Below are 23,504 nucleotides of genomic sequence, written 5' to 3' on the forward strand. Positions count from 1 at the left end.
AGAAGGTCCCAGAGTTCGACAGCGTATTTGCGGGCGGTGCGGGTGTTGAGAAGAATGCATCTGAGGTAGTTAGGTTCTTTGGTTGGTGGTTTGGTGGGCCGGATGCTGGTGAAGCTGCAGTTCCGGCAGGTGAAGGGTGCGCTTTGGGGTGGCCTGGTAGCAGGTGTGTTCTCGTCCGGGGTTGAGTGCGTGGAGGGTGCTGGTATCGTAGTGGAGTCGGGCATTGTGTTGTTCGCGGGGGGCACAGGTTCTGGCGCTTGGCGCAGTCCAGGTGCGGACGGGCCAGGGTGGGCTCCTGGCACCTCTCTCTACCAGCTTCACGGGGAGTGCGACTGCGATCCCCAGTCACGCTCCCCAAATTTGCTTCTTGCAGGTGCAGTCCTCAGGACCCGACCCCCCACGGGGGTATCATTGAGACCGGCGGCGGAGCCCCACGAGCTTAGTCGTTGGTTAGCCAGAGGTCAAAGGTCGCCTACCTTCGGGGGGCATACCTCAGCCCCCAGGGGACCATTCTTCACAATTCTGGCCTCTTCTTGCTCCTGGTGGCGCTCCCCAGCCACTGGGAGCACTCTCCTTCAGCCTCCAAGAGGGTGTACTCAGCAGGGAGCGGTCTTCACTGTCTCCCTGCACCAGCCTTTCACCTGGCTCTCCTCCTGGGCCTCCCTTCTCCTTGCGCAGAGGCCCAGGCTTCTGCTCACTGGTCCTGGACTCCTCCCCTGGCGCTATACAGGATCCTGGGACAGTCAGGGGGTTCCTCCTTCCAACTGCCCATGGCGCCAGGCTCCAGCACCCCCTGCCTCATCAGACCACACCACAGAGAGAGAGCTCCTCTTCCTGTGCAGGGTTGGGGAGGAGGCTGGCAGGAAGTCTCTGTTTGCCCTATCACACAGCGACACATCACTTCTCTGCCCCGGCTCCCTCCTTCCTGCCCAGGCCTCTGGGTTTGTTCAAAATGGCGTCGTCCGGGGGTCTCATGCCACATAGTCTCTGAGAGCCCCTCCCCTCCCCCCGCTGCCATCTCTCCAGAACAGCCTGGTGCATGGCACCAGGTGTCAGATACTGATGGATGAACCTGTAGCTCCACTCATCTTCCCTTCTTGGAGTGGAGGCCCTCGCCCTCAGAATGCTTGTTGTGCAGGGCTGGGCCTCTGAGGCTACAGCTTGGAGGGGAAGGTAATTAATTCAGCTTGGCAGGGTCAGCCCCCAGCCAGGCCCTGGTTATAAGATGACTCAGAGAAATATGACATATCTGGATGACTCAAAAGCAGTACAAATATGACTTTGGACTCTGCAGAATACTTCTTCTCACATAAGAGACAGTGGACTTTAGTGCATGTCTGGAATTTGTTGGCCCTAGGAAAGTGATACTGCCCATGTGCTCCCTATCATAGGAGAATAATGTAGTGAAAAACAGTAAAGCACACTGACTTTCCATGGCATGTTTCTTCCCACTGTATAAAGCCTATTCCATGTCACCACCCAATTCTGCATAAGTCCTACCACACCATTCACTTTGTAGCTGCTCCTGGGCTGTGCACCCTGTTACACTTGGGCACACGCATGTACACCCATGTTTGCATGTAACCAGCACGCTGCCCCCTGCTCTGGCTGCAGCCCAGTGGCCTACTTGCGCCAGGTGGACACTGGTAAAAATACACACGCAGTCCCCTGCGCAGCCCCTACACGTGTGCACTCGCATGCACACGTGTCTGCATGCAACCAGTCTGGTGCCCCTTATTCCAGCTTCAGTGCAGCGGCCTAGTCAAGCCAGGGGGGCACCAGTAAAATCCACATGCAGTCTCTTTCATCATGAGTTCACTGTGGGTGAGTCCCAAATTATGAAGCTCTCCCACAGTAATAGTTCAACAATTAGGTGCTCAAAAAGCGAAAAATCCGGGCAGCTCAGATGGTCAGAACCACCTTCTAACATTTTAGCATTGAGTCTTTTTAAAAAATATATATTTATTGAAGGATATTTTTAAACCCTGTGTACGCTCCACAGGGAGTATCTTGCCACTAAATAAGTTGTGGTAAGTTCTTATTTTCTTTTAAATGTAACTCTTAGGTTTTTATGTTTAGCGGCACAACAGGCTTATGTAAATGTAGTACAGCCCGACTCAAACTTGCTATATTATCCCAGTTACTCTTTACATTTACATATTTGATTCTGGCCTTACAGTGAACAGAACTGAACACAATCTTCTCTGGATTTTACCTGCATGCTTAACCCTAAAATAATAAAGTATGATTTCAGAGTCTTGGATTAAAAAAATACATTTCATATCCCTTTGGAAGAAATTTCAGATGATCAGTTGCAAGTGGTTCAGAATGGATCTAGTCGCTGTTATATGAGCACTTCGACATTTATGAACTACTATGCTGGATATTGTTGTTGGTTCCAGTTGTATCCCCGAAACAAATGGAGGTGTAGGCATCTAATTTGAGCCATAGGTTACCTCAGCTAGACATATAGGTCCTTATTTCAAAAAAGCATATGAGCTCATTTGTGGACCTGTGGAAATCCCAATTTGTGAGCAAAGAGAGGTTTGTGCACATAAATCAAGAGTACAACAGAAGCCATAATAACACACTTCTTGCCTGTACAAATTTCACCAGTGTAATGCGCTAATTTAAGAGCAGATAACATAGAATAACAGGGAAAGGTGCAGGACCACAACCATAATGAATGAAAAACATAACCAATACGTTCATACTTATTTTATGTGTTCGTACCCTGAATTGAATGATATCTTCACCATCAAGAAACAATGCCAATTCTCTCCAGTTGAAGGACGCCTTTTCTCTGTATACACTCAATGGGCCCCTTGGGAACTCAGGCAGCAAGTCTTGGTGGACGTTTGCATCATTTCTACTGCTGAAAGGTGAGGGATTCATTTTGAGACAAACGTCTTCTGCCTGCTACAAAGAAAAAAAAATGTGAAGAAATAAGTAAGCAAACAGATAACTAGCTATAGATATATTAGGGATAGCATCACAACAAATGCATAACAGAAAAAATAACTTTAGACAGTGTGGGGTCCCCTGGGCAAGATGGTGGCGAGGATGCTCTGTGAGAGGATGTGCTATGATTCAACATCTGTTTGGGCATCCAGAGGCTCCAGTAGACGAGCCCACTCAGACTAGATGCTGCAGTATGTGACGGAGGGTGGATTTTTTTTTTAAATCTTTTATTTTTTCAATAAAATCACAGTGGGTATGTAGTTAAGAGCATGCGGTCTGATGGGATCCGAATACAAGATAAGAGTAAAGAAACAATATATTTTGACAATTTCATGTACCAGTTGTCATATATCTAGGAGCTTAGGAATAGTCACATTAAGGGCATCAACTCCCCTCATTGTCAGTCACACTGTTGTTTGCATCCGATGCATGTTGATCACTCACAGTTGCCTCAGTTAGGAAATCTCTACTGAGTTCCCTCTACTGAGATCTTCTGATTTCACATCCTTCCTACTGGCCTTCATATGGGCCTCCTCTGCAAGCGTCCACTCACGCACATCCCCTTAAGGAGGGTGGATTGTTAAACGCAGTCCGATCATGCAGGCACTGTTGAGAAGGTGCGTGTTAGCTTAAGCACTGAGTTGTGGTGAAGATCCTCTTAGGCTTGCCATGGCTACGACACACACTTGATTGCCAAGGCGCCTGCAACAGTCTTGACTGGCGGGGAGTGGAGGGCGCTGGACGAAGTTACCGTGAAGCTACTGGGAAAGACGCTGTTGCCTGATAATGCCTCGCAAGTAAACAAGCATTCGCAATGCAATAGGTCTCGCATTTGCGAGAGTGTAAGCTATTGGCATTGTAAATGACAAGGCCTTTTATCTATGTTTTAACCCCTTGAAAGCTCATGACGAGCTGAGCTTGTCATGAGCCACGGCGCTCCGGTGCTCATGACGAGCTCAGCTCGTAATGAGCCGTGGAACGCTCGCATGCGGGGATAATTCCCCTGCTGTGCTGAGCGTTCCACGGGAACGGGTGTGGCCGTGACGAGCTGAGCTCGTCATGAGCACAGGAGCGCCGTGCCTCATGACGAGCTCAGCTCGTCATGAGCATGTGAGCGCTGTGCCCGCCCCCCTGCCCCCCAGCACAGCGGGGAATATCCCCCGCAGCGAAGGGGTTAAAAAACTAAAACATAAATAAAAGATATTGCCATTTAAAATATCAATAGCTCAAAATTGTAAATTTGAGACCTATTGCATTGCAAATACTTGTTTAACAAGAAGCTCAAAAACTATTTCTGTAAAATGAAAAGAGATTGGAAACGTTGTTCCCAATGCCTCGTCAATCACTGGGGCGTAAGTTTGTTTTATTTTTTTTAAATGACTTAGTGATACATGAGTTGCACACGCATGCACACGAAAATAAATGAGTCCCACTAGAAGTGTATTAATAATACATATTCAACTGTTTATTTCTACAGTGCAAAGGTTAAATACCACATTAATACCGCATTGCAGCCTAACTTGAGAAATCACTGCTTGGTATTGGAGTTTTCTTACAGAAGCATGGCATTGGGTACGTCCTTACGGGGCCATAACGTTGAGTGAGTGTATGGGGCATGGAGCTAAATTATTCTTGAAAGGCATGAGTTCTTACCGAAGCATGGCACAAAATGATGTAGCAGAGCGCTGCACCATTAGAAGAGGGCTTTAAGCAGCATGACAGTGGGTCCCATCAAACGCCATGGAGTTAAGACAGCCCTTAGAGCCGGACCTGGAGTTGCATACATTCTTACAGAAGTGTACTGTGAATAGGGTCTATATTTTTACACAAAACACTCTTAAGAGCAGGTCCAGGAATTGTTCAGATAAGGAGCGGGGGAATCAATCAATCAATCAGGAGTTTGTTAAAGCGCGACTACTCACCCGTAAGGGTCTCAAGGCGCTAGGGGTGGGGGGGGAGGAGTGGGGGGGGGGGGTGCAGGTTCCATTCCATCAAGGAGGGGGTCTGTCGAAGAGCCAGGTTTTGAGGTTTCTTGCGAAGATGGGGAGCGATGTTGTCTGTCTGAGGTGGAGCGGAAGGGCGTTCCATGCTTTGGCCGCGAGGAAGGAGAAGGAGCGGCCTCCAGATCTGGTCTTTCTGGTGCGGGGGACCACGGCGTAGGAAAGCTGGGCTGATCGTAGGGTCCTTTGGGGTGCGTGGAATTTGAGTTGGCTGTTCAGGTATGCTGGTCCGGTGCCGTGGAGGGCCTTGTGTGCGTGGGTGAGCATCTTAAAGGTGATTCTCGCCTCGACGGGGAGCCAGTGGAGTGTGCGCAGGTGCTGGGAGATGTGGTAGTGTTTTGGCAGGTTGAGGACCAGTCTTGCGGCGGCGTTCTGGATGTTCTGTAGCTTGCGGATGAGGTTTTTGTTTATTCCGGCGTAGAGTGCGTTGCCGTAGTCGAGTCTGCTGGTGACCAGGGCGTGAGTGACTGTCTTTCGGTGTTCGAGGAGGATCCATTTGAAGGTCTTACGAAGGAGGCGGAGGGTGTGGAAGCAGGAAGATGAGACAGAGTTGATCTGGCGGTCCATTTTGAGCTCGGAGTCCAGGATGATTCCCAGGTTGCGTGCGTGGTCTGTGGGGGTTGGCGGGTTTCCGAGGGCGGTGGGCCACCAGGTGTCGCTCCAGGCGTCGGGGTTTGGGCCCATGATGAGTACTTCTGTTTTGTTGGTGTTTAGTTGAAGGTAGCTGTTTTTCATCCATTTGGCGACGGCTTCCATGCCTTCTCGAAAGTTGCGTCTGGCGGTGTTGGGCTCGTTGGATAGGGAGAGGATGAGCTGGGTGTCGTCTGCATATGACACGATGTTGAGTCCGTAGGTTCTGACGATGGGGGCAAGTGGAGCCATGTAGACGTTGAAGAGCGTCGGGCTGAGGGAGGAGCCCTGGGGGACTCCGCAGGTGATCGGTGCGGGGTCCGAGAGGAAAGGGGGGAGTCTGACCCGCTGCGTCCTGCCGGAGAGGAAGGAGCAGATCCAGTCGAGGGCCTTGTCCTGGATTCCTGCATCGTAGAGTCTGCGTATTAGGGTGCGGCGGGAGACTGTGTTGAACGCCGCTGATAGGTCGAGGAGGATGAGGGCTACTGTTTCTCCTTTGTCCAGTAAGGTGCGGATGTCGTCTGTTGCGGCGAGGAGGGCGGTTTCCGTACTGTGGTTTTTTCTGAAGCCGGATTGGGAGGAGTCGAGGATGTTGTGTTCTTCAATGAATGTGGCGAGTTGGCTGTTGATGGCTTTCTCGATGACTTTCGCTTGGAACGGGAGCAGGGAGATGGGTCTGTAGTTTTTGAGGTCGGTGGGGTCCGCTGAGGGTTTCTTTAGGAGGGGGTTGACCTCGGCGTGTTTCCAGGGTAAACATCGTTTACCACGAAGTTTTCACAACGCAGTACCTTTAGCACGCATCCCTTACAACGCAAGTCGTTACCACGACTTGCGTTGGAGGGCGCTAAAGGTTTAAAAATAGTTAATTTACTATCCCAACACCTTCCCTAGGGTCCACGGGGACTGGTGTTAGAATAGTAAATTATACTATATGAAATCCGCACCCCCAACGCAAGTAGTGGTAACGACTTGCGTTGTAAGGGATGCGTGCTAAAGGGATGCGTTGTGACGGTATGCGTTGTACCGTCATACATCCGTTTCCAGTCGTCGGGGAACGAGGCGGTCGCCAGGGAGCGGTTGATGGTTTGGCGGAGCATGGGTGCGATGGTGTTGGCGGCTCTGTTGAAGATGTGGTGGGAGCAGGGGTCCGTGGGGGCCCCTGAGTGGATTGACTTCATTGTCTTCAGTGTGTCTTCGGTGGTGAGGGCTGTCCAGTCATCAATCGCTGGTTTCCGGGTATCAGGGGTGGTTGGTGAGGGTTCAGTGTGTTGGTTGTCTTCGTCGAAGTTGTTGTAGATGCTCTTGATTTTGTGGTGGAAAAAGATGCTGAGTTTGTCGCAGAGTTCTTGTGAGGGAGGGATGTCAGTAGACTCGCTGGTGGGTTGGGCGAACTCCTTGATGATGCTGAAGAGTTCCTTGCTGTTGTGTGCGTGGGTGGAGATTCTGTCTTCAATCGCTTTTTTCCTCGTTTCTCTGATGAGTTGATGGTGGGCGTTGGTGGCGGCTCTGAAGTTGTTGTGGGCTTCTGTTCATTTGGTGTTTCTCCAGGCCTTTTCAAGGCGGCGGCATGTGCGCCTGGACTCTCGAAGTTCGGTGGTAAACCATCTGGCTTTCTTGGCACGGGTATTGTTTTTCTTGAGGGGGGCTATGGTGTTGGTGCTGTCCGAGATCCATCTATGCAGGGTTCGGGCTGCGGTGTTGGGGTCGTCGTTTTCCACGATGGTTGGGGTGGAGTTGTTGAGTGAGGAGGTGAGCTGGTCATCGGTGATTTTGGTCCAGTTTCTTTGTGGAAGCAGGTGCTGGTGTCTGTGGATGGTGTTCTGAAGGTGAAGTGGACGCAACAATGGTCGGTCCATGGGAGTTTGGTGGTGTGGCTGAAGGTGATGGAGTTTCCTGTAGTGAAGAGGGGGTCGAGGGTGTGTCCTGCTGAGTGCCTGGGCTCGGTCACGATCTGGCGGAGTCCAATGTTGTGGAGGTTGTCCAGGAGGGATGTGGTGTTGGGGTCCAGTTGATTGTCGAGGTGAAAGTTGAGGTCTCCCAGCAGGGTGTAGTTGGTGGATGCGATGGCCTGCGGGGAGATAATGTCCGTGATGGAGTTGGCGAAGGGTCCGCGGGGTCCAGGGGGTCGGTAGATGAGGGTTCCTCGGAGGGCGGCGGTGGGGCTGGCCAGTATCTTGAAGTGAAGGTGTTCCATCAGTTCTGTGGACTCGTCAGGGAGTGTGCTCAGGCGGAGGCTGTATTTGTGGACAATGGCGATTCCTCCTCCTGGGTGGATGGGGCCGTCCTTAATGGAGATCTTGTATCCTTGGGGGATGGCGATGGCGATGTCCGGTCCCGAGGTGGTGTTGGTCCAGGTTTCGGTGAAGAATGCTACGTCTGGGGTGATGCTGTCGAGGAGGTCCCAGATTTCTGTTGCGTGTTTGTGGAGGGATCGGACGTTGAGGAGGATGCATTGCAGGGTCTTCGGTTCGGTTGTGTTCTTGTGGGCGGGTTGTGCTGGATCCGTGTTCTTGGCGGTGCTGCAGGTGTGCCGGCAGCGGTGACAGCTGAAGGGTCCATGGGTGTCGGCTGGTGATGCTAGCTTGCAGTTGTTGTTGTAGCCTGGGTTGAGTGCGTGGAGTGCTGCTGGGTCGTAGCGTTGGCGGGGCGGAGGTCCAGGGTTCCTGGTGCTGGTTGCAGACGGGTCGCAGACGGGCGCAGACGTGCTTGCCTTTGACGCGCCTTCGGTGCACCATGGCCGCCATTAAGTAGGGGTCGGGGAGGGCTGGACAGCTGGGAGGCGGGGAGGGGAGCTGGATTGGGCCGGCCGTGCTGGGGGGGGAGGGGCCGCGGGGGCAGCAACGGCAGAGAAAGGTAAAGGGAGGAAAGAAGGGATAAAGAAAAAAGGGAAAATAAGCAGAAATAAGGCACAAAAGAGCAGAGATGAAGAAAAGAGCAGAAAGGTGAAAGATAGAAAGGGTAAAAAAACGAGTGAAAACGAGTGAAGGAGCAGAGGGAGAGAAAGGGAGAATGGGCAGAAATAAGGCGCAAAAGAGCAGAGGTGCAGAAAGGTGAAAGATAGAAAGGGGAGAAAAACGAGTGAAGGAGCAGAAAGAAAGAAAGGAGACAGAGGTCCACTGGACCACCAGGGATGAGGCGCAGGGAAACCTGCGGGTGGAGGAGGGCCTCGATCACCAACACTGAAGAGTGCAGGGGCAGGAGCACCTCACTTAATGGTGGAGCTGCGAGGGTGGGAGAGCAATTTCACTGACAATGAGTCAGTGGTCTTGCTCGCCTGTCCCCGCAGTGGCCGCCATTAAGTAGGGGTCGGGGAGGGCTGGACAGCTGGGAGGCGGGGAGGGGAGCTGGATTGGGCCGGTCGTGCTGGGGGGGAGGGGCCGCGGGGGCAGCAGCGGCGGGGAAAGGTAAAGGGAGGAAAGAAGGGATAAAGAAAAAAGGGAAAATAAGCAGAAATAAGGCACAAAAGAGCAGAGATGCAGAAAAGAGCAGAAAGGTGAAAGATAGAAAGGGTAAAAAAACGAGTGAAAACGAGTGAAGGAGCAGAGGGAGAGAAAGGGAAAATGGGCAGAAATAAGGCACAAAAGAGCAGAGGTGCAGAAAGGTGAAAGATAGAAAGGGGAAAAAACGAGTGAAAACGAGTGAAGGAGCAGAGGGAGAGAAAGGGAGAATGGGCAGAAATAAGGCGCAAAAGAGCAGAGGTGCAGAAAGGTGAAAGATAGAAAGGGGAGAAAAACGAGTGTAGGAGCAGAAAGAAAGAAGGGAGACAGAGGTCCACTGGACCACCAGGGATGAGGCGCAGGTAAACCTGCGGATTCATTGTTGCTTTTGTGTCATGCTTCTTCCTTCATTTATTTCTGTTGCACATATGTTCACATTCAGACAAGATGTTAACTCAGATTTATTTTCTTAAAAGTCTGCTAACTGCAAACAAACATTTAACGCATTCTGTAATTAGCCACATTTAATTTAATTTCACTCATACCTTCTATGGGTGATCGAGCTGCTTGTTTTCTGTATTTTAGGAAAACACATTTCATACAGTATTATTGTTTTAGGACAGTTTATGATTTTAGTAGTGTGTAAAGTGACCAGAGAGCTTTTCAATCTCTCCCTTCCTCCGATGATGGAAAATTCGAGGGGAGGGGAAGAGTGGACACACCTCCTCCCAGCGTCGGATAGGTAACGCGGGCATTCGGGCAATGCCCGAGTTCTGCTGTGGGCTGCTTTTTTTTAGCAGTCTGGGGGGCCACTTGGGCGCTGTCTCTATTCTTCGAATACAGCCAGCGGCCCAGTAGGTGTCTGAGTGGCCTTTCTAGAGGCAGTTGGGCACTCATTACCTCCATTTAGCAACAGGCAGAGGTGTCTTTTGTCTCCGTGGCCGGCCCATTAATGTGTGCACATACTGAGTGGGGGGCGGGGGCCTTAGTAGAAGTGGCCTAATTTATTTCACCACTGTAAACTAACGCATGCAATTTTTTACCCCCTACCCCCCCCCTAAAGTTCTTTTATAAGATTACGCCAAGCAGTGATTTGAGGAGTGATTAGGCAAATGTGGGCCGATTTCTTTTGCGCGTGCCCGGGCCGATTTTCAATCCCAATCCAACCCTGCCCCGCCCCCCCCACCCCCCACACACACACACATCTTCAGACCACCCTCATTCGTTCTGAAAATAATGGAAATCAACAGACCTTTAATTCTGATCTGCATGACTGTATTCTGCTATAAAAATCATGAATAAGAATGTATGCCTTAAGATATAATTAGAAACCTATACTATGCTATCAAAAGCGTCCCGAAAAATGATTTTGGTAGTACACCCCCTCCCTGCGTCCATAAATTGACTCATACCATCCTTAAATGTCCCTTGCTATACATCAGCAAATTATAAGAGTAATGTGTTTTAATGAAAACATTACCTTAACTAGGAGGTTATTAACTCATTTTCACGTTGCTTGATCCAGGGTGCTCGTCCGTGTTTATTCGGTAGTCTGATAAACAATACCGCGGTTTTATTAGCATGGTAGACAACTTGCAGTGCTGCTGTCTGTAGGGCAAACTGTTAAGTGTTATTTACCCGGTTCCTGGTCACACAGGGCCTCTCCAATATTTATCCATAATCACAATATCTTTTTTTCTGCTGTTTCTCCGAGGTGCCTTGTATAAACTGCACACGTTTGTTGTTGCGCTCATTTTGTTTTTGCGAGTTGTAAGCAGTTGGCGGACTTAAAAAAAAACAAAAAACGCACATCGCGACAAAAAATTAACTTACTGAAGGGGGGCTTGGGGGAGGGAGCCGACCGAAGGGAGGTCTCCTCCCCCGGGCGGTTTGGGAGGGCTGCGAGGGGTTATTTCCAGAAGTTGCCAGAATGTTCTATTTTTGGGCTGGTCTAGTAGGACCAGCCAGCCCAAGTATAAATTCCACCGTTCCCTCCAACCGCCACCATTTTAGGTTTGGTGACCTGGTGGCTAGGTGCTTTAACTTTTTGTGAGAGTATCTTGTGTGTGTGCGTTTCTTTTTCATTCTTTGCCTGTAGCGATATTACTTCGAGCTTAGTAATGGAAGACGCACGAGTTCTTGAGGCGATGCGCTTATTGGCTGATGCCGGTCGATTGGATTTGCTCGCGGGAGGTGGACAGGCTAGGCCTCACCGCCAGGCCTCCGCCGGTGTAGTGGCCGCAGTAATGGCATGTTCGTCGCCGAAGAGGAGACGGCCGAGTCAGGTAAGCGAGAGGGGCCGCTCCCGGTCTAGGAAGCCGGCCCCGCAACGGTTGACCTCGGGGGGAGCCCGGTGCTTCGGAGGCTCCGGAGGCCCCGGGCATGTTAAGTGGGGGGAAGGGTATACCTTCACAAGTCCCGCCGCTTCAACTGCACGTTGCTTCTGGTACCGGGGACTTTCCGTTAATGGCGGGACGGGGGCAGGGGTCGAAGAAAGGGGGCAAGAGTGGACGGGGAGGCAGCAAGAAACGCTCCGCCTCGGATCCGCTTTTTGAGCGGCGGGGACAGTCTGCTGACGGTGTCCCTGTGCGCGGAGGTCGTAGGAGCTCGGTGCAATTTGTGTTACAGGACTCCGACCGGGACCAGGTTGCCCTTGGGGCCCAGGAGGACATTTTGGTTGTTGGTGAAACTCAGTTCGCCCCTGACGATGGTCAACGATTGTTAACTCCTTTAGGTCGTATTCCGCGCAATGTTCGAGTTGGGGAGGGCCATGAGGGGGGATTGGTGGGGTCCAGGACTATTTTATCATCTGGTGTACGGGTTGTGGCTCAAGAGGCTGACGCGGGAGCGGTTGATTTTGGAGGCAATGTGGGGAGTCCGTTATTGTTTTCTACCCCGGGATCGGCGACTGGCGAAGTGGTTTCTGGGGGCGGTGGCTCTCGAGGTGAGGGTGAATGGGCCCAAATGGGCGTCAATGTTTCGTTTGGTGGTGCGATTACTGGTTTGGAACAGGGTGAAGGTTTTCGATCTGAAGGTGGGGGTGTTCCATTTCTGAGGGGTGGGCCTTTTCAACCGGGTTTACAGAATCGGCAGACTGCTTTTGGTGTGGGTCCTGCGGTTGTTGGCACGGCCGGAATGGGTATGGGTGGTTTTCCGGCTCCTGGGGCCTTGAATGCGGCAGGGTTTAGCTTCCAGGGCACTTTGTTAGGCCCCGACAGAGGTTTTGGTCAGGTGAGTGGCGGGCCTATGCAAGGACCCAGGAGTACAGCTCCGCACTTATCTGGGGCCTCTGGGGGTCCGTATTTCATGTGTGGTTCTCCAGGCTGGGAACATTTTGGCGCGGCGGGCCTGGCACACCGTACTTTTCAGAGGGATTTCGCAGGCCAGGACTCAGCCCTTAGAGCTGTTAGTCGCGCTTCCTTTTCGGCACCTGATAATTTGGATCATAGTGACGACGACGAGGTGGTAGGTGGTTCTCCGATTCAGGTGGTTCCATTGAGGCATGACGCGCGAGGCCGTTCTTTGGAGAGAGGTCAGAGGAGGGTTGTTGATTCTACTCGAAGGGAGAATGTGTATGGTTGGTCTGTGGATGGTAGGAACCCTAGCACACCAGTCCAAACTTTTTCTTTTCAGGACGAGGTTAGGCGCGGCGTTCCAGACTTGGCAGGGCGCAGTCCAGTCCATTTTCGCCAAGGGGAAGTGAGGAGAGTGCCTAGCGCGGCCCTCTCTGTTCCACCGAGGGAACCCGACGCGGCCAGCACACGAGGGTCTGGCGTGATCCCGCTGGCCCCAACGAGTAGCAGGTATAGGTGGCAGGCCTTGCCGGCGGCTATGGAGCAACAGAGTCAGCGCCCAGGGAGGTACAGGCGTGTACAGTCTGCTCCCCCACCTGGAGTTTCGAAATCTTTGAAATGTACAGTGGTTGATACCGGGTTAGGTAAGACCCGTGGTGATATGATGCATACTAGTGTGGACTCGGTGGTGTTGGACTATGACGAGGAGAGTCCCGAAGAAGGTGAACTGCGGGATCTTGAGGGGGGGGTGCCCTCTCATTCCTCTCATAGTGTTTTACAGGCTCCAGTGGTCCAGAGGCAACTGCAGGGGAGAAGAGAGCGCGGCCCATCGGGTAGGGCACCTCGGAGACCGGATGCATTGTCCTCGGCGCCACGGGCGGAGCCATCGAGAGCTGTCTCTCTGTTGCAAGGTGAGCAAACGGTCCCACAGGCCAAACCTCTTATGGTGTCAGTGGGTACCGGTGGTGAACTTGATGTGGTCATTACGGATGGCCGGTTGGTTAAAGGTCGTTATGTCAAAGACACTGCAGTGGGTACTGATGATCTGTTTTTACAAAATAAAGGGGACTGTGGTATAGTTGGTGCTTCCAGCAAAGTTACACAACAAGGGGACAGTGGTGTTATAGCTGGTGCTTCCAGCAAAGTTACTCAACAAGGGGACAGTGGTGTTATAGCTGGTGCTTCCAGCAACGTTACAGACAAAGTAGACAGTGGTGTTATGGCTGGTGCTTCCAGCAACGTTACAGTGACAGTGGACAGTGGTGTTATGGCTGGTGCTTCCAGCAAAGTTACAGACAAAATGGACAGTGGTGTTATAGCTGGTGCTTCCAGCACTGTTAAAGAGCCAGTGGCTAGCAAAGAGTTGAAAATCAAAAAATTGCCATACATGGGGGTGACGAAGCCTCTGGGTGCTCACTTGATGCTTAGTACTAAAGAAAGAATTTGGAATGGTGAGTATGTGGAGCTCCTTAAGCTTCTCCATCGAGAAGTCCGGTCTAAGGAGGGCTCTAAAGAGGAAGAATTTGAGTTGGCTAAACGCCCGAAAGTGCCTTTAAATATTGAAAATTGGACAGCTGCGTTTTTGATTTATGCCAGTGTGTACTGTGAAAAGTTCCCTGAGCGCAGCGTTTCCCTGTTTAAGTACATGGATGTGATTCGTAAAGCTCAGATCACCGGGGGTGGTTTTGCCTGGTCTCAATACGACGAGGAATTTAGGGCCAGGATGGCGTGGGACCCTGAGGCGAAATGGGGTGAGCTCGATAATGATTTATGGCAACACACAATGGGGTCATCAGCCGGGGGGAAGACTGTGTTCACGGCCAGTGGTTTACCTCTAGTGTACCGGCCCTTTCAGGGGAAGCCCACCCGGGGAGGGGTGGGGTCTAACTCTAACACTCAATCAGAGTCAGGTTTCTGTTGGGAATTCAATAGGGGTTCCTGTATTAGGGAATACTGTAAATTCCGACATGAATGTTCAGGTTGCGGGAGGAAACACCCGTTATCAAAATGTTGGGACAACGAGCCTTCGGGCAGCCACCAGGGGAAGCAGTCAGGATCAGGTAATTCCTCAAGGGGGCGGGGATCCAGAGGTGCTAAGGGTTCTGGGGCCAAAGGCTCGTACTCCGGTTAAATTGGACAGGCTGCGGATTGCCTTGCAAGGTTATGACGATGAGTCTGCAAAAACGAAGTTATTAGACGGTTTTCAGTTTGGTTTCCGACTGGGTTACCCAGGATCCCGGGAACGGAGATGGTCTGCCAATTTAAAATCGGCTTTGGAACATGCCGCAGTTGTCCAAGACAAACTTACTAAGGAGGTTCAAGAGGGTAGGATGGCTGGCCCGTTCACAGATTGGCCATTACTCAATTTGATTGTTTCTCCAGTCGGTGTTGTTCCTAAGAAAGAGGCAGGTCAGTTCAGACTCATTCAACATCTCTCATGGCCGGAAGGATCCTCAGTTAACGATTTTATTGACCCGGAGATTGTGTCGGTATCCTACTCTTCTGTTGATGTGGCCATGTCACTAGTTGTGACAGCGGGTGCAGCCGCTGAAATGGCCAAGTGCGACATAAAATCTGCCTTCCGCCTGTTGCCTGTCCACCCTGAGGATTGGTGCCTTCTTGGTATACAATTCGGTGGTAACTGGTATGTGGACAAAGCTCTACCTATGGGCTGCTCAATATCATGTGCGCTGTTTGAATGTTTTAGCACTTTCTTACAGTGGTATTTTTCAAATCGGACTGGTCATTCCCTGGTGACACATTACCTTGACGACTTTTTCTTTGTTGGATCCCCGGGCTCCGCGGAGTGCCAGACAGCTCTGGACACATTCCATGGGCTCATGGAGGATCTCGGAGTTCCTTTAGCTCCGGAAAAGACAGTGGGCCCCAGTACGGTCCTTTCCTTCTTGGGTATCGAAATTGATTCTGTACTCATGTCTGCTCGCTTGCCTGAGGATAAAAGGAGCAACATGGTGCAACTGCTAGAGACAATGTTGGCCAAAAAGAAAGTGTTGGTAAAGGAGATTCAAGTGCTATTGGGTCATTTGAATTTTGCTTGTAGGGTGGTGAGAGCAGGTAGGACTTTTTGTAGGAGACTAGGTAGGGCTTTAGCAGGACACCACTTGCCTCATCATCGTGTGCGCCTGTCTGCTGGTGTAAAGGAGGATTTGAGAATGTGGAAGTTCTTTTTGGCCTCTTTCAATGGTGTTCCCTTGGTCGGAGACGTTGATTTCCAGTGGGACGTACAGATGTTTTCTGACGCGGCTGGCAGTGATGGTTTTGGCCTTTTCTGGAATGGCAGATGGTGCGCGGAACGTTGGCCGGATGAATGGTTGAATGGTGGTCGCAGCATCACTTTCTTGGAATTGTTCCCCCTGTTGGTGGCCTTGACACTGTGGGGGGAGGAATTGGCACACAAGAAGGTTTTGTTTCGTGTGGATAACATGGCTGTTGTGGAGATAGTGAACCGACAGTCTGCCAGAGACGAACAGGTGTTGAAACTGATGAGAGTTTTCGTTCTGGGTTGTTTGAAACACGACATTCATTTTCGTGCTTTACACATTCCTGGCGTGGACAATGACATTGCGGATGCTTTGTCTCGTTCACAGTGGGGGAGATTCCGTGGACTGGCGAGGGAGGCAGACAGATCCCCGACTCGGATGCCGACTCATCTGTGGCGTGTAGGAGAAGTAGGGTCGTACAATTGGTGGTAGGTTCTTTATCTGTGTCCACACGCACTGCTTATTCCTTGGCCTGGAGGGAATTCTTGGATTCTGGAGCTGTCAGACGGGAGGATCTGTCACAGCGGTCAGAGGATGTCGTGAATTTTATACTAGACCTCATGGATAAGGGCCTCACTAAAGTGACTATAGCGGGGAAATTAGCGGGTATTGCTTTTATGGGTCAGTTATTATGGGGTTACACCCCGTCAGCGGGGGAAATAGGCAGGAGAATGCTTGAGGGCTGGGCCAGGGAACAGGGGCATGTGGTTCGATCTAGGGCTCCATTATCCTGGCAAATACTGGCTAGGTTAATTACAGTCTTACCTTTGGTATGTTCGGATGATTTTGAGGCGTGTGTTTTTTCCATGCTCATGGCGTTTATGTTTTTTGGAGCTTTTAGGGTCTCGGAGTTGTTGGGGACCAAGCATAAGGGTGGTTTACATTGGAGGGATGTTTTTTGTCATGATGACGGTGTTCATGTCTGGTTATCCAGTTCCAAAACTGATCAAACGGGGAAAGGTAAAGGGGTTTGGTTACAAGCGCGCGACCCAAAGCTCACTTGCCCTTTATTGCTGGCGCGGCGCTGGCGTTCATTGTCTGGGGGCAAGGATGAAGCCCTCGTATTCCAACACATTAATGGTTTACCTGTCACATCTTATCAGTTACGGATGGTTCTCCGTAAAGCCCTGCAACACATTGGGCTTGATAGTAGTTTATATGGTACTCATTCTTTTCGTATAGGTGCAGCCACGGAGGCCTATCACAGAGGTTGGACGGAGATGGATATTATGAGGTTGGGGCGCTGGTCTTCTAATTGTTTCCGGCGCTATGTGCGGAGCCCGGCAGAAGAAGCGCAGGCGTTCTCAGCCTAGACATGTGTTCTAATTGTGTTTTCTCTTTCAGGATCCGTTGCTGGGCCTCGATCGCCAGTGGTCACGGTCTGGATAGTGGGGCATTCCTTCGTTAAATGGGCCAGAGTCCAGGCGGCACGGAGCTACTTTGGAGAACAGCTCGGCTTTAATGATCGTATGTTTAATATTGTGTGGAAGGGTAAAGGTGGGATGCTCTGGAGAGAGTTAATCCCTTGTTTAAACAGTAACATGGTGGGCGGTTTATGCCCGGATATTTTGGTCATTCATTTGGGTGAAAATGATCTTTGTGCCACGAAAGGGGTTGTCTTACTGCGGGCTATGAAACGGGATTTAGGCCTCATTAAGGAACTCTGGTCTGGGTGCCATGTGTTTTGGACAGAATTGATACCGCGTAGGACTTGGAGAGGGGCGGTGAACCCCAGGGCTGTGGATCGGGCAAGGAAGAAGGTGAATTCGGAGGTGTCTCGTTGCTGCAGGGGCCACGGTTTCAGCAGGATATCGCACAGGGACATAAAATTCGAATCGGTAGAGTTTTTCCGGGATGACGGAGTACATTTGTCACGTGTGGGTATGGACCTTTACCTTTTAGAGCTTCGTGAGGTGTTAGCACGGGCTTTGGCCATGCAGCGTTGATTCCTTTTATCTTTCCGTTCGCTACGCGGTTGGGGGGCAGAAAGGAAGGCTCCGTGTGTTCACCCCCCCCACACTTGCCTACCTTTCTGGGTGGCGGGGTCGTGGTGTATCAGTTCGGTTTCAGGTTGATTGTTGGTTGTAGTTTCGTTAGAATTTTCTTGGACTGGGGCCGGGGCAGGTTGGTCATGGTTTGACCGTTCAGTTTTGAAAAGGGGTATTCTGCAGGAGTGCAGGGTCAGGCAGGATCGATGATTACGGAGGACATGACAAATGTTAATTCAGTTGTGGTTTGATGAATAAAGTTTATTGATGACGTAGGTTTTATATATATGACGTAATGTTGATTGATGATGTAATGTTTTCTCATGACGTAATGTATAATGATGTTATAATGTGTATTGATGTATTGTGGGGAGGGCCCAAATATGTAGGGGTGGGGGTTGGGGGCTCGTTTGGTTATTTATTTATTTATTTAGTGAGGTTTAGTTTTGTAAGGCGTTTGCCGAGGTTGTATTTTGTAATGTGCACCTGTTTCCTAATAAAGCGGCCTTTTACACACACAAACAATTTTTGGTCTACTTTTCTCTCACCCCTCGCCCTCCCTCCCAAGGGGGGCTTGGGGGAGGGAGCCGACCGAAGGGAGGTCTCCTCCCCCGGGCGGTTTGGGAGGGCTGCGAGGGGTTATTTCCAGAAGTTGCCAGAATGTTCTATTTTTGGGCTGGTCTAGTAGGACCAGCCAGCCCAAGTATAAATTCCACCGTTCCCTCCAACCGCCACCATTTTAGGTTTGGTGACCTGGTGGCTAGGTGCTTTAACTTTTTGTCCCACCCTCCCTCCCTGTTTTCTGTAGTATTTTTCTTACCCCTCGCTCCCTCGTTTTTTCTCACCTTTTTTGCTAATTTTTCTTTTTCAAAAGGCTGTTTTATGGGTTTCCGGTGTGCAGGGGTTGTTTCTTGTATTGTATTTGTCGCTAGGAGCAGGTGCAGTGCGGGGTCGTGGTGTATCAGTTCGGTTTCAGGTTGATTGTTGGTTGTAATTTCGTTAGAATTTTCTTGGACTGGGGCCGGGGCAGGTTGGTCATGGTTTGACCGTTCAGTTTTGAAAAGGGGTATTCTGCAGGAGTGCAGGGTCAGGCAGGATCGATGATTACGGAGGACATGACAAATGTTAATTCAGTTGTGGTTTGATGAATAAAGTTTATTGATGACGTAGGTTTTATATATATGACGTAATGTTGATTGATGATGTAATGTTTTCTCATGACGTAATGTATAATGATGTTATAATGTGTATTGATGTATTGTGGGGAGGGCCCAAATATGTAGGGGTGGGGGTTGGGGGCTCGTTTGGTTAGTTATTTATTTATTTAGTGAGGTTTAGTTTTGTAAGGCGTTTGCCGAGGTTGTATTTTGTAATGTGCACCTGTTTCCTAATAAAGCGGCCTTTTACACACACATAAACAATTTTTGGTCTACTTTTCTCTCACCCCTCGCCCTCCCTCCCAAAGACTAGGTACAAACAAGAAATTTGACAAAGAAAATGGTTTCTAATACTTGTGTATCTGCTTTAATTGCCCTTTAAGACAGGCTATCATTGATACATGCTGACAAAAGCAAGACAAGCTATTCGGCTTCAGGGCAGCTTCACACGAACTACGCTTTTGTTTGGGTTCTGGTTTAGGAGGGGCGGGATTCTTAAGGAAAACAATACCACAATATTAGCTATTCTGTACCGTCGCAACTTTTCTTTTTAACTATGCGTCTGGGACAAATTTGAATCGTACAATACTTACAGACGATAGCCTTGCAGATCTCCTATTAGGCTGAGGACAAAAAATAAAGACGTCAGCATACGTAGGCACAGACACACTACATGGGCCATAACCCTCAGAAACAAGAGGTCTCTTTGGAGCCAAGGAAGGAGGGGGGGGTGAGTAGCCTGAGCAAAACTTTAACCTTAGATTACTGTCTGTGGAAAGTCATTCTTAGTGGAAGAGGAAAACTCACACCCTTTTTAGTGTCATGCTTCATCATAGGAATCCTCTCCCCACCCTGGTAGGACAGTACCACCAAGGCGGACTCGACCTCCTCGAAGACTGACTAGATAGGAGGCAGTTCTTACATAAATCTTACTGGACAACACCACAGGACAGGGGATACAGATGAATACTTAAAAAATACCTTATTATGCCTTAGGGAAATACCTTTATTCGGTGGAACACTAGGTACGGTTAAAAAGTCAAAATTGGGTGGGTAATGGAGTACAATGACTCACAGCCATCCACTACCTGTCAACATGTTTCTGCCCATCGTCAATAGCCTGAAAGGTCTGGGGCATTTGTCAGGGTGTGTGGATCACTATTGGTGAAGTATTTCTAAACAATCTACTGTTCAGACTAATTAGATTGGTCAGGGAAGCTTCTTAATTTAAGCACTACCAAACTACCCTACCTGTTAGTAGGTTTGTGGGAACTTGAAACCTACATTAGATAAATATAAAAGGGAAACAAAAACAGGATACAAGGATTACCAAGGTGACCTGATGGTGCACTAGGAAAAAATCAGGTCATGAAATTACTAGGGATGTCTAAGGTCGTGCTCATACAAGTGCTCATTGATAACCCTCTTCAAAATATGAAGAGTTCTATGTGAACTATGGTTCTATGAACTATTTTCTTAGTTTGTAGCACTGTGGACATTCCATGACATTTTGTGTGTGTATCCCTAACCCTAGATTTTAGGAGATACCAGCATCATGGTCACAGAGGAGTTGGGTCCTTTGTAGTCACATACTAACAAAGAGAAAGCCACAATATAAAGATAAGTATCAATTAAAAATGCAATGGAGGGGATGGCCATATGTTTTAGTTATATTGTATGTTTGGACTGTGTGTCCTGCTTCTGACTTGTCTAGCCAACCTCGCAGACCGGTGTAAAACAATTATTTCAGGTTGATGACTGTCCCGAGGTCGCGGTCCCTGACTCGGACGGACGGGGTGTACCTGCTAACATTTCTCCATTTCCACCCCGTCCGCAGGATCCTTTGGACGTTTCCTGGGTTTCCCCGGCTCTGCCTTCGCTGACCCCGTCACTGCACCTGCCTTTGTGACGCTGGGGGTGTGTTCCCCGGCGTTTCCGACAGTCAGCCAATCAGGAGAGCGGACGTCATCTGCACCAACCCAATCAGACGAGCCGGGGCGTTTAAGGAAGCCCCATCTCTGTTTGTCGGCGCAGAACCTCTAGGAGACCAGCCGATCCACGAGGAGAACGCCAAGGACGAAGAAGGAGGAAGTGCCGAAGAACCGCTACTAGGACCCCCGGAGCAGAGACTCGACAAGCCAGGAGGCCAACAATACCATGAGCCGCCCTGCCACACTTCCAGGGGAGAAGTGTGGCTCCACAAGGTACGAGGGCGTTTTCAGGGATTGTTTAAACCACGGGGTGGGACGGGGTAGCCTGAGGGTGGTCACTAGCGCCATGCACTGTTTCCGCCAAGACCCAAAAGGCTGCTATAGATGGTGGTAGTATCCTGGTGATCCCTCACTCCCCTGCCCCCCTCCCACCTGTTAAACATCGGTCACAGCCACTAACGCGGCTGTCTCTTTTCCTTTTCTCTCGAGCCTACGTCTGGACCAGTGACGCCCCAGGGAAAGCCAAGACGGGAAATTAAAGACATCGGAAGCCCAACAGAGGAGGGAATCCCGGACTGTTGCATTGTGTGCCTTGTTGGACTTTGCGCTACTTATACCCCTGAGACAGAATAAGTACTATACCTACGAATAAAACGTTTACTCATAGATTTCAGTTCATAGCGTTTCTCATTACCCCAACCCCAACCCTCACAATGACTTACAAACATTATTCAACAGCTATCCAAACATTATCTATGTCATCATTAGTCTTCAACTCGTTCTTGAGGTGATTGCTTGCAAGATAGTGCATGGCTGATTAAATCATCGGAGACCATTAGTATTCAAGTGTAGGTCCCCTTTTCCAATTCTACCTTGTAATAGAGTTTGATTTCTTTAGATCATCTTGTGAAAGTAGCAACATATGTATATTTTTTAAACTATTAAACATATAGCAATAAATTCAGAAGTTAATTGTACCCCGTTGACTGAAATACCAGTGACATGTCGAGGAAGTTGATAAAGTCATCCAGTCATGACAAAACTGTATTGGTATATGTATTAGTAAACCGGAATTCTGTTTAGTCAGAAAGTAAATATAATTATTCTTAATTATTTAGATGGGCCCCAGAGTTGTCTGACCATTCCTCTTGAGGGTTAAACATTTGAAATAGGAGAAACCTGCCCACCTTGTATCTCAACCCTACTTACTTCATCAAAAGGAGTGCCCATCCATGTTACCTAGTCCGATCCCCACTCCGCGGCAATGGTACGGCTAGCTGCATATGTGGCGGGGTTTTAAACTGGTGTACGTGCATTGTCCCGTCTGCGCCGAAAGGGAGAGGAAATGATACAGGGACCCGGAAGTCATTCACGGTCCCGAGTGCTCATGGGGGTTGTCATCCTCCTATAGGGCTTATGTCTACTCGTGTATTCAAACAGTGAAGCAATTTGCGTAAATCAGGAAAGGTCTGTATTAGTTATTTTCTGATGGATCCAAGATATAGACCAATCATATTATCTCTTACGTCATGCTGTGGAAATTACTAGTCAGCGTAATGTTAAGAAAAACAGGGTTGTTGGTTTTCAATCGCTACCAAGACAATTTTTTTTGTGTGACCGGTCTGTGTTAATTCAATGTGAGTAAATTATATTTTTCAGGTAATTCCGGAAAGTAACCGCTTATGTCTGGCAAATGAACTTCGGTTCATGATTTTAAAATGCCCCAGGGAATCCCGACATTCAAACCATGTAAAATGTACATTGTCTGTAGACCCATCTTTGTTCAAATAGAAATAGGGGCTCACGCATATCGAGCGTGTTTGTGTAAGTTTTTCTAACGCATACTCTCGTCATTGTGGCCTTTTTAGGTCGAAGCCTGCGTAGGCTGTGCTCACGCAGTCTAGCAGGGGAGATCTTATTTTTTGGAGTGTGGGGCTTGAACCCGCCCCTCTTCTCCATTGGCTGGCTTCCTAAACGGAGGCCAGCCATTGGAGGAGAGGGGCATCACTCCGTTCAAGCCCGGATTCGGGCGGGGTTGTGGGGGGGTTTAGGTTCTTTCTCTTTTCTTTCTCTCCTCTTCCCATTGGCTGGAAATATACATTCCAGCCAATGGGAAGAGGAGAGAAAGAAAAACACGCCCCCCAGTCCGAAATGTCGAGGCTTTTCAGAGAGCCATTTCTGCTGGACCGCCGCCGGAAGAAGTAGAGAAGCTGCAGAGTCCTCCGCCCCAGCCGGTGAGTGCTCGCTTTTCTGCCCCCCCCTTTCCCTCGTTGTGCTTGCTTTTCTGCCCCCCCATGTTCCCTTATTGTGCGTGCTTTTCTGCCCCCCCTGTTCCCTCGTTGTGCGTGCTTTTCTGCCCCCCGTTCCCACGTTGTGCGTGCTTTTCTGCCCCCCCTCCTCTTTCACCCTCCCCATTCTCTTTCTCCCTCCTTGCCACATCCTCTCTCTCCTTCAGCCTGCTCCAGACCCCCGGCTTGGCTTTTTTACATGACCCCCAGAGGCAAAGAAAGTAAGCCCAATTTGTTCGCCGAGCGCGCGGCTTTAAAGGGACATAGCCAGCCCATTGAGGGTAATTGCCAGCTTGCTCCCGGAGCCGGAGTCGTTTGTGTTGCAGTGCTCGCCTTCTCCGCATGCTAATGAGGCCGTGACGCCAGGTAGTCGCTCTCCCCGCGCCGGGACAGTAGGGGTTTGCCGTGGCAAGCCTGCGCGTTTCATTTCCATGCAAATCGGCGCCCATCTTTGCTCGCAGATCGATAATCTCCCGGGGTTGTTTAACGAAAAGCAAATCCCTCTTTTAAGCGGGGCGCATGTGGCTGTTGGAAATTG

The 23,504-nt window shown here is 50.0% G+C and overlaps 1 protein-coding gene across 2 annotated transcripts in view; it reads right to left on the reverse strand.

The window, feature by feature from the left end:
- Positions 1–23,504, reverse strand: part of ACOX3 (acyl-CoA oxidase 3, pristanoyl) — a 474,351-nt gene that overhangs the window by 414,910 nt on the left and 35,937 nt on the right. For both annotated transcript variants that reach the window (XM_086964140.1, XM_086964139.1), the window contains exon 2: positions 2,734–2,919. In XM_086964140.1, coding sequence (XP_086820266.1) covers positions 2,734–2,895 — 162 coding nt within the window. In that variant the 5' untranslated portion in view covers positions 2,896–2,919. The remainder of the gene's footprint in view (positions 1–2,733; positions 2,920–23,504) is intronic.

The sequence above is a fragment of the Lissotriton vulgaris genome, chromosome 3_2 (assembly GCF_964263255.1).
Source record: "Lissotriton vulgaris chromosome 3_2, aLisVul1.2, whole genome shotgun sequence".
Lineage (NCBI taxonomy): Eukaryota > Metazoa > Chordata > Amphibia > Caudata > Salamandridae > Lissotriton > Lissotriton vulgaris.